Raw genomic sequence first — 12,037 nt, 5'->3', positions numbered from 1 at the left:
CTAGGGGCCCTAGCAATGTTTTCACATGGTCAAACCCACCTTTAGCCAGCAGGTAGTTGATTGGTGGAACAGACTTCCATCTTTTGTTGTGAAAGTTGATAGCCTAAATAAATTTAAGGCTGAGCTGGACAGATATTTGGAACAAATGGAGGGGTGAAATCGGAGATTTTTTTTTTTTTTGGCTGATGCTGCATAAGCTTGCTTTCTTGCATCGTGTGCCTCTGCTAATGCTAATATGTTTTGCAAAAAAATTTGCAAAAGTAAGATATTTTAATCCACCTCTCCGGTGGATGCAAATATTTTTGAGAAAAACAATTTTTTTTTAAAAGTAAACAATTTACATTCAGTGATCACTGAATTATGACCCTGTAGCTACATGTTGGACAACTGTTTGCACAGATAATAGCCAGTATTCACCTAAGCACTGACTCCACTAGAATTTACTGAGGTTGAATTGAAAGAGGCTTTGAAACACACCAAGAATAAGGCACCAGGTGCTGATAACATCTTATCAGAGTTGGCAAAGTCATTTACCGAAAAATGGCCAAATCTTTTGCCGAATCTGTAAAGGATAAAGATATACAGGAACCTAGATCATATTGCACTGTGGCACTATTGTCTGTATTGGAAAAAAAATTAGAATGGTGGTAAGCAAGTTAAACAGACAATATCAAGAAAAGAATCCGGAATCAAGTAGACATTTGGCTTTAAAAAGGGCAGATCTGCTGAGAATACCATTTTCGAGGTGCTATACGATATTAAACATTCTGTGAAGGAGTATGCAATTGGTATCTTTATTGGCTTCAGGGGCACCTTTGACTTCTTGTGGTGGGTTTGTATCTTGAGGAGATTGAGTGCCCTTATAATTTATTTAGACCGATGTCTTGCTACTTTGCCGATAGGACTATAGTGGTTAAGAATCAGTATACCAGTTGAAAAAGAAATTGGTAGATGGGCTTCACAAGAATCAATTATTGTTTCCTATATGTGGAACCATGGCCTAGATAAAATACTTAATACTTAATCATGATTGGAATGGCAATAATATTGTAGTGTACACAGATGATGTATTGATTATGATATACAGGGACTCAAGATTGTTGATTGAAAAAGAAGCAGTCAGCATTATTTTAGAAATGAGATCATCAAACACATAAATTGGATATTTCTCCAAGTCAAAATGTATGCTGCTTAAAAGTCATTTAAGCTATAGTAGATATTCCACCATATAAGAATGAGTTGATTGACTATTAGTTATGCCTCTGAGGTTGGGTAGTTTGGTGTGATTTTGGATGACAGGCTGAGCTTCTTGCCCCATGTTAAATATCTTGGAGAAGCCAAAGTGATATATGGTAAAATTAAAAGAATTATTGAATTAAAAAAATTAAAAGAATTGAAACTGAATAGGGAATAAAGGAAAAAGTTTTATATCTTCTTGAAAAATATATGTTTATTGTCATTGTAACATATGTAAGTGGGGTTTGGCCATCAGTAATGTTACAATAAGAAGAATTTGATGACTGCCCAGTGATCTGCCTTATTGGGAGTGACGAGAGCCTTTCAGGCTCTCGTCACTCTGGAAAGCAATTCTTTGATTTGATTATTATGCAGAAATATTACCTTTATATGGCCAAAAGGATTCAATCAGTTGAATTATTAGGGGTTCAACTTATCAACTTATATGTTTTATCTTAGATTTAAATTTATGATAAGAATGATATTAAAAAAGAAAGGACAAGATTTAATATGGCAAGCTCATTGGAGGGGGGATTACACTAGGGTTGTGCGAATTCATTGATTCCTGTTGTTACTGCAATGGAGAGGAATAGATCTTGGTCCAGATATGGGATTATACCAGGCAATGGTTGTCACAGGACGTGGGTTAAGGGTAAGGTTGAAGCAACTAGGCCTTGTTGATTATTTTAATTGTAGATGTGGCTCATCAGAGACAAGTGAGTACATTGAAAGGAGAGAATTCATGGGTACCTGGGCAACAAGACACTGCCACCCCTCTCACGAGTGGATGAACCCACTGCTTGGCAGGTATATTAGGTACACTTCACACTGCATTCACGTAGACAGTAATTCGATGTCAATATGGATAAATGTCGTGAGTTAGCAGACTTTGAAAGAGGGATGATAGTGGATGCCAGTGCAGGGATCACTCTATTACAGAAGTAGTACAGAAATGACACTATCCTAGTTCAACAGTATCAAGAGTGTATGGGAATATGCCATTTCCGGGTGGTAGATAAACGTGGCCATCCACATCTGTCTCACATTGTTTCAGCCAACCAGAGAGCGAGTGGCACAAATCACCACCATAACTTATTGTGGCTAATGATTGCCAGAAATGTCTCCACCAAGGCCATCAGGCAATCATTAGCCGCAATAGGTTATGGGAGCCGCCAACCCACCAGAGTCCTATTCTAACACCACGACACAGAACTTTACACCTCAGCTGGGTGAAAGAACATCGGCACTGGACCTTGGATGATTGGAGATGGATCTCCTGGTCCGATGAGTCCCGATTCCAGTTATTTCAAGCGGACAGAAGGGTGCATATTTGGCAGAAACCGCACAAAACCATACACTTGTCATGTCAACAAGGAACCGTTCACACAGGTGTATGATCGATAATGGTGTGGGGCATCTTCAACTGGCACACGTTGGGACCTCTGGTACATCTAGATGCCTCTCTAAATGGTCAGGTTACGTGTCCATCCTTGCAGATCATCTGCATCTCTTCATGGTCATCATGCAATCACAGGGCAATGGACTCTTCCAGGAAGGCAATGTGCCTCCCCACAGAGCTGTGGTGACTAGAACGTGGTTTGAAGAGCTTTATGCAGATTTTACCACCATGGAATGACCTCCCTGTTCACCGGACATGAACCCTGTGAAGCATCTTTGGGATGCTGTAGAAAGGTCCATTTGAGCTTTGGATCCTCCACCCAGGAATGCGGCATGGATAGCCGCATTCTATGGAAAAATATATTTCCATATTATGGATAGCGGTGCAGCAAGTATGGATGAAAATACCTGTGGAATGCTTTCATGAACTAGTTGACTCAGTGCCTTGTCATGTGACTGCCTTTATCCGGGCAAAAGGTGGACCTATCTGTTACTAGTTTGGTATCCCATGGTTTCTGTCCACTCAGTGTATATTATATTGCTGAAATTGTATGATGGTCCCAAAACAGAATTCTTCAGTACAGTGGGGAACCATACTGCAGTTGATCTGCCAAGGCTTTTTGAGCCATACTAAAGTTATATTGAATTTTTGAGATTTGTATCTTAGGTTTTTAAAGTTCACTTGGAGTTGTGAGATTTTATTTATACCAGATAAGTTTATCTATACACGGCTGTGTATATAGAGTTTTTATTTATAAAGAGTTTTATTGTACATAGGTTTTTGTTTCTATGTACATAAGAGTTTTTAATGAGTAAATATTGTGATATTTACCCATTATATTTACTCATTAAAATTTTAATGAGTAAATATTGTGTATAATACAAATCTGTATATATGTCTATAGTTTGAAGCTGTATATAGGTGAATTTATATAATCAGGTTTGAAGTTGGAATGATGCTTAAGGCAAAGAACATGTATATTATGAGAATAAAATGATGGATACTAAAGTTATATCACCCCTACCTTCCCATGATAGGGGTGATAACCTCACTGAAATTTGACAAGTTCGAACAGTTGCAAGGTTCAAAAAGTTGAGGTTTGACCAGTTCAAACAGTGGTCTGAGAGTTTTAAGTATTTTAAATTCTGTGTTTAGCATTGATGAGCATTTTGCTCACAGAATACCTTCGATTTTAATGTGAATATGACGGTTTCTCTGGTTTTAGTTGTATAGCAACATACGAATCTTACTAAACTTCTGTTATGATTCCTACAGTAAGTTTAAAATTTATATAAAAAAACAAAAGCTCCTGTATTTTATTTATTTTTTGTTTAATTTGACTTCCTAATTGTTTTTTAAAATTGTTTAGTGCACCCATGCCTTTTCTAATTGGGGTTCCATCCATAACCATGTCTGTAAGTATTTCATTTAATTTATTATAATTCAAATAATATATAGATACACATTTGTGGAACTGTTCATTAATTTAATTATTATCTATTTGCTTCTGTAGTTATTTGTTGAGTAAAAAGAAATCAATGAAATAGATAAATACATATATAGAAATACTAATATTGTTAAAGTTTGTATATTGCTGCAATTAAAGATTCTATTCTATTCTATATATTAAATGAGCATAGTATAAGCTTTAATAAATCCACAAAAGTTCACTTTAATAAAAGTGAAATTTTTTTCTTTTTTCATTTTTAACCCAGCTAAATAAGTTTATAAATACGCAGATGTATATTTCTAATCGAGTCTTCCCAGTACTTATATTACACCAAACTGTCATAGTCAATTTGGTGTGATATAAGCACTGGGAAGACAAAAATGAGAGTGGGAGTTTGCTATAGGCCTAATGACCGTGATGTGTATATCAAACAACTATACAGAGAAATAGAGTGGGCCAGTAAATCAGAATGTCTTATAATGGAGGATTTTAACTTTCCAAATATTGACTGGAATTTGTGGGTAGGTCACTCGCATACTAGTAAGACTTTTGTGGATTTATTGGATGACTGTTTTCTAAAGCAGCATTTCAGAGAGGCAAAAAGAGGAAGCATTATTCTTGATCTGGTTATCAGCATCAATTCTTCATGCAGTCTGTTTGTTGTTTGGTTTTTAGGAGCATTAGAAACTAAGGCCATATTGCTCCGGGAATATGCGGTGGTCATTCCCTGACCTTTCCACATCCTCCGTATTTGGTGGTGATGGGCTCGAACCCTGGTCTAATCAAGAAGCGTATGCTACGCACTGTTGCTCCTTCCCACCTGGCTACGGAGGCGCCTCTTCATGCAGTGAAGACCTGCAGGTAAAGATCTGCATACCCATCAAGTGGGTGGCATGGATCACAGTGTACTAATGTAGAAATTACTTAAATACATAACTACCATCAAGTGTAAAGGGAAGGATTTTTGCTTTGTAAAGGTGATTACAGGGATCTCAGACAGTTTTTAAATTGTATACAGTGAGACTAGCTGATGATGTTACCATCAGCAAATTATAAATGTATGCATTCAAGGGAATAATGATAGTACTAGTCGTTTCATACCAACTAAGAAATACTGTTCAAGGCTAAATGGATGTCGAACTGATGAGACCTGTGGCAGAGAAGAAATATGTATGGGATACATGTAAATTATCAGGTGATACAGAAGCTCATGGTACATAAAAACCAGTCTGTAATCAATTCACAAGGGAGGTTAGGCAAGCTAAGGCAGATTATAAGAGCTCTCTGCAAAGAATGCAAAGACTTTGCTTATGTTAACAGTAGAATTCAAGGGGTGAATCACATTGAGCAAATTGATGTCACTGGTTTTACTGTTAATGACCCTGATCAGGTTGCTCACAAACTGAATAGGTATTTTACGTGTACATTCACACATGAGGAATTATTTAGGAAAGGGAATACCAGAAGTTTATTAAACTCTGACAGGGAGCTAAATGATTTTGTGATAACTGAAAGGAAAGTGGAAGAGAAATTGTTTAAGCCAAACATAAACAAGACACCTGGGGTGGATGAGACTATCGAATTAAATTAAGGGAAGCAGCAAAGGAGATAAGCAAACTGTTCACCATAATTATGAGAGCATCTTTGTATTTAGGGGATGGCTCTGTGTACTGGAGATGTGCAAGTGCATCCCCAATTCACAAAGTTCCTGTTCCAGGAAAAATAACAGAGTAACTGTTTAAAGAGGTAATGCAGGACCACCTTGACAGGAATGCTGTTTTGCTACAGTTATAGCATAGACTTGTTAAGGGACCGTCTTGTCGGACCAATCTGATTGGATGCTATGATGCAGTAACAAATAACTGGATGCAAAAAATAATTTTAATACCATATACTTAGATTTCAGGAAGGCTTTTGATACTGTTACGCATAAAAGACTGCTGTACAGAGTGGAGCAATGTGGCATTAAGGGTAAGTTACAGCTGTAGATAAAAGAATGATTGAGTGGAAGAAGACAGAGAGTGGTTATCAATTGGCTTGTTATTATTATTTGTTTGTTATTTTTTTTAGGAGCATTAGCAACTAAGGCCATATTGCTCCGGTGATATGCGGTGGTCATTCCCTGACCTTTCCGCATCCTCCGTATTTGGTGGTCACGGGCTCAAACCCTGGTCTAATCAAGAAGTTATTATTATTTGTTTGCAAAAAATAATTTTAATACCATATACTTAGATTTCAGGAAGGCTTTTGATACTGTTACGCATAAAAGACTGCTGTACAGAGTGGAGCAATGTGGCATTAAGGGTAAGTTACAGCTGTAGATAAAAGAATGATTGAGTGGGAGAAGACAGAGAGTGGTTATCAATTGGCTTGTTATTATTATTTGTTTGTTATTTTTTTTAGGAGCATTAGCAACTAAGGCCATATTGCTCCGGTGATATGCGGTGGTCATTCCCTGACCTTTCCGCGTCCTCCGTATTTGGTGGTCACGGGCTCAAACCCTGGTCTAATCAAGAAGCATGTGCTATGCACTGCTGCTCCTGCCCACCTGGCTACGGAGGCACCTATCAATTGGCACTGCTCTTCATAGACTAATGTTATTAGTGGAGTACCCCAGGGTTCGGTGCTGGCTCACTGTTGTTTTTAATATTTATTAATGATATTGATGAAGGTAAAAAAAAAAAAATAGGTAGACTGCTGCCATTATCAACCCACTGCAGGATGGAAGCCTCCTCAACAATTCATGCTCGGGGAAATGGACCATAATCTGCCATGCTGGTCCAGTGCGGGTTCGCAGATCAATCATATTTAGCAGTCAGGGGCTTTAACCCCAGTCTACTCAAAGAGCGTGTGCTACTGCACTCCCGCTCCTGACCACTTGACTATGAAAGGTGGATCAAGTTTGCAGATGGTGTAAAGGATGGCACAGTAGTTAATGGCAGTAATCAAGGTAAGCTACTGCAACAAGATCTATCAAAATTAGGCAGACGGGCTGCAAAATGTTAGTTGAAGTCTAACACTGACAGATGCAATGTAACGTACTGCATATGGGTAGCAGTAAACCCAGATTAAGATATCAGCTGCACGATATACTACACTCGCGGTAGTGGAAAATGAAAAGGAACTGGGGTAATTTTGCATTCAGATATGACATTTTCTGAGTAGTGCAAGACAGGTTGCCAGGAAAGCTCATGGGGTTTTGTCAATGATATACAGGAACTTTGCCAGCACAGATAAGGATGTGATTATCCCTTTGTACAAGGCCATGATTAGGCTGCATCTTGAGTACTATATATAGGTCTGAAGGGCTCATTTTAGGAAGGATGTAGATCTGCTGGAATGGGTGCAGAGAATGGCAAAGAGATTGGTGAAGGAAACTAAAGGGTGCTCTTACCAAGAAGAGCTTCAGTTCCCCAAATTGCATTGCCTGGAGACTAGGCACCTGTGAGGAGATCTGATTGAGGTGTTTAAGGCCTTGAATGGATTGAGTAAGCCTAATGTTGATGGACTTTCTCTCATGCTAAGACTACACACATGAATGGGCATAAATTCAAATTGAAGAAGGATGAATGCAGGGTAGATATGCAGAAGTTTGTCTTGAGCCAGCTGGTAGTTGATTGTTGGAACAAACTTCCATCTGTTGCTGTTGTGGAAATGGCTAGTTTGAATAAATTCAAGTAAGAAGTAGACAAATTCTTGGAGGGGATGGATCACTGAGATAGGTAGGTGTTTTTTTTTTTTGTTTTTTTTTGGCTGATGCTTTATAAGCTTGCTTTTTTGTATTACAGCCAGGCCTTGCATAACGCGAGTTCGATTAACGCAATTTTCAATTAACACTATTTGAAAAATTATACCACTTTTCACTTTACACAATGCAAATTTCCAGTTAACATGATTTTTCTATGTGATAGTTGAAAAAGATTTGAATCGTGCATTAAGCTTACTGTGAGTCGTACGGTCAATAAACAAACGTTTGCCTGCTGCCCGCCTCGGTGTGTTCCATCAACCATCGGAAGAAGGCGTGTTACTTGTTTGTCTCCTGCTAATAAAGTCAATGCACACTTGCATAAAAATTCAAATTTTTAAATGAGCCAGATGAGAATGTTACCGCGAAGGAGATAACAGTAAAAGAACTAGATGAAATCTTTCATATCGCAGAGAACCTCAAACAAAAGGTTTGAGGTTCTCTGCAATATATATTTTTCCAGGGTCCAGAGAAGATTGTTGTCAGCTATCAGAAATTGATTGATGAGAAGAGAAAGTCAACACTGTTCAGATATTTCCGCAACAGTCATTTCTTCATTGTGTATTTTATGCCAGAGGTTCCCAAACTTTCTCGGTTCGTGATGCCCTTAGTGTCTTAGTAATTTTTTCACAGCGCACCTAGACCAAAAGAAATACCTAACAGTTCCGTTTATTAAGTGGTTAGGTCCAAGGAACTTAATAAGAAATGTTGAAACTGTGAACTACCTCGAGCTAGTAGTTCGCGCGATGTCTGACAGATGTCGAGGATCGCTGTGTTTCCCTCAAATTTTTAAATATTCCACGGCGCACAGTTTGGGAACCGCTGTTTTATGCAATAAACATTTAATTCCATAATTATTTTCATTATCTTTTACATTGTATACAGTTAAAAAGTTATTTAAAAGGTATTTTTAAAATTATTTATGGACATTCCAGAAGGTCAAGGACCAATTATAATTTTTCCCATTGATTATTATATTCAATTAATGCATTTCCGTTTTGCGCGATGCGCTTGCAGGACAAATTAATCGCATTAATTGAAGCCAGCCTGTATTTGTTATATAATACTAATAATAATACAAATGCTGTTTAAGTTTGTCAGTATTAACCTGACAGTGGGAATTTTCCCATTTACTCTGCAAATGGGTGCTTGTGATATCTTGGTATATATTAAATGATTATAGTATGAACTTTAAAAAAGTAATTTTTTTTTTAAATTTTCCTTTTTTTCATTTTTATCTCAGATAAGTTTATAAATGTGTGGAGGCATATTTATAAACTTGTAAGTCAACAAATTCTTGTGCCATTTTTTTTATTAAAGTGAAGTGCTAAGAGATATTGAATTATTAATATTACTTATTTCTATTATTAATAGAAATAAGTAATATTTCTTTACATTAACCAGTGGAAAGAAATATCACTGTTTTTCATTAACCAGAACCTACTAAATACATTTACTAAACTAATGATATCAGTATTTTTAATTAAATTCACAAAGAGAATCAGAACTTCAGATGGAATTGAGAAAACCAGAGATGAAATCAATGAATTTTAAGTGATCAAAGAAACTTAAATTCTGTGTAGTTTTTGAGAAAATGTTTCAAGCTATAGAAAAAATATAGGTAACATATCTATAATGAAAGCAAAGTTTATGTGAAAGAATTGTATACAATACCTCATATTATAAATCTTCTCGCAGTGAATTGCCCTCCTACTAGAACAACCTGAACGAGTAGTACTTTCCTAGAAGAGTGCACTGCCCTTCTCAGATGAATAACACTTTGGAGACTGTCTCCTCATCAGTGGATGACCTAAATTGTTGGAACTTATATGCCAAGCGTTTCTGTGGCCAAGCAATTCTTGCGTGTTTATAAAGCATTTTTCCTCAAAGTGACAGAGTTTTTCCTCGTAGAATTAAAATTTTCTGTTAAGTAGCTCTACTTACTTAAAAACACTAAGAAGAGAGCCCAGAAGAAGGCAAGTACCTTTTTCTTTAATTTAGCTAGCTGTACTAACTTACTAACTCTACGCTTGGCCACCAAGCGGCACTGCTCCTGCCTCCCCGTGGCAGGGCCGGTAACCTTGGTGGTAAAGGCAAACCCCCAGGGCCAAAAGGAGCGATCATGGATAAAAATCATAATCCAAACTTAGAGCCATTGAGCTCAAGAGCGGAAGCTTCTAACACTGACCATGACTCAAGTCAACCTAAAAGACTGCGAAGAGAAGCAGAATGTCATGACGATTGTCCAAACTTCCTGGTGATTCATTCCCTATCTGCCCAACCTGTGGGTAAGTTATCACCATTCTTAATTCAGAAAATCTTGGAGTCAATTGCTGGATCACCAAAAATGGTTAAAAAGACTGCAATCCGGAGACCTTCTGATAGAAACAGCCACCTCAAAACATTCAGAGCGGCTGTTAAAAGCAAAAACATTTGGTGGGTTGACAGTAGAAATTACTCCCCACAAAACACTAAATTCATCAAAAGGTGTCATCAGCGAATGGGACATAATTACAGTCTCCGAAGAAGAACTACTCCAAGAACTCAGCAGTCAGAAAGTAGTAAATGTAAAACGGATCATGACGAAAAAAGATGGAAATCTTACTCCAACAAGATCCATCATTATGACATTTAGCACTCCAGACTTACCATCCTCTATTAAAGCTGGTTATTTAAACTGCCGGATTCGACCACACATCCCGAATCCTGTATACGGCCATTCCCACCAGGCTTGTCGAGGGGAAGCCATATGTCCCATCTGTGGCTCTAAAGATCACACCCAAGTGGATTGTTCAGTCAAAACTCCTGTTTGTCCAAACTGCAAAGGAAGCCATCCAGCCTTTTCCAAAACTTGTGAGCTATGGATAACAGGAAAGAAAATTCAAAAATACAAAATTGAAAATAAAGTCACATTTCCTGAGGCACGTAGGCAAGTTATGTCGACCATGCGTTCTTATGCAGCTCGCACTCGAAACTTTGTTTCTACTGCAGCTCAAACGGATGTATCAGTTCCACATAACACCTCTCTAGCGAATTGGCTGAAATTTACACTTTCAATCTCTAAAAAATATAATCCTCATAATCCTCCAAAAAAACTAGCGAAGCCACAAATACTCCAATCAGTATCCCTACTTATACCCCGTTGGTCCCAGTTGAAAAAGAACAATTAAAATCTCACTCAGTCTCTAAAAAAATGGAATCGCCTACCAATAATATGGATGTAGATGAGCTGCTAGGTAACGAGGAGCCCATTCTAGAACTCCACACAGATGACACCATGGATATTGGACGCCCCACATTCCCAAAAAAAGACCGGAAAAAATGTCCCACGAACAAAAAACAGTTAGAAGAATCATCTTCAGCTAAATCTAAATAATGTATAACATCATACAATGGAACTGCAGAGGACTAAGTAGTCATTCTGATGACTTAAGGGATTTACTAGCTCAATTCAATCCCATAGGTGTACAGGAAACTTTCTTGTCACCCCAAATTTCACCAAAATTCTCAAATTATGTGATATACAGACGAGATAAGAGTTCAAACTCTCCTGCCCGTGGCGGAGTAGCTATTCTTGTTAACTCTGACATTCCATCCAGGCCAATCCAATTGAGAACCACTCTAGAAGTGGTCGCAGCTCGTATTGCAGTTGATATTTCAGTTACCATTGTTTCCATCTATATTTCACCATCTCTACCACTTCCACATTCAGAACTTGACAGCCTGATTTCACAACTCCCAACTCCAATTTGTCTCTTTGGTGACTTTAATGGATATCATCCATTGTGGGGGTCTGCTACAATGGATAGAAGAGGCAAATTGATGGAGAAATTCATGAACAATAATGATCTTGATTTATTAAATTCTGGATCTCCTACTTACATACACCTAGCAACAGGTGTATGTAAGTAGGAGATCCTACTTACATACACTTACATGATCTGTTTCTGCAGTAGACTTGTCAATTTGTTCACCATTTATCTTTCTAATCATGACATGGTCAGTATTAACCGCTCTCTTTAACAGTGATCACTTTCCAATTATTTGCTCACTACAAACAAGAGTAACCCCGAATCCTGTTCAGTGATCCAACTGGCAGTTTAAAAAGGCAAACTGGGGAGGCTATTCTGCCCAAATACTCTTAGACAGATGTTATGTTCAAAGACAACATATTGATGAAGTAAATACTTATATAACCAATCAGATT

General features: G+C 37.7%; 1 protein-coding gene across 1 annotated transcript in view; it reads left to right on the top strand.

The window, feature by feature from the left end:
- The window catches only part of LOC150089405 (DENN domain-containing protein 1A-like), a 263,359-nt gene that overhangs the window by 151,671 nt on the left and 99,651 nt on the right, over window positions 1-12,037 (top strand). The window contains exon 12 of the mRNA XM_090389970.1: window positions 4,005-4,050. Coding sequence (XP_090246096.1) covers window positions 4,005-4,050 — 46 coding nt within the window. The remainder of the gene's footprint in view (window positions 1-4,004; window positions 4,051-12,037) is intronic.

The sequence above is a fragment of the Mastigoproctus giganteus genome, chromosome 2, assembly GCF_048544385.1.
Source record: "Mastigoproctus giganteus isolate SK-2022 chromosome 2, ASM4854438v1, whole genome shotgun sequence".
Taxonomy (NCBI): domain Eukaryota; kingdom Metazoa; phylum Arthropoda; class Arachnida; order Uropygi; family Thelyphonidae; genus Mastigoproctus; species Mastigoproctus giganteus.
The sequence above is the reverse complement of the archived record's forward strand: the minus strand, read 5'-3'. Positions and strand labels throughout refer to the sequence as shown.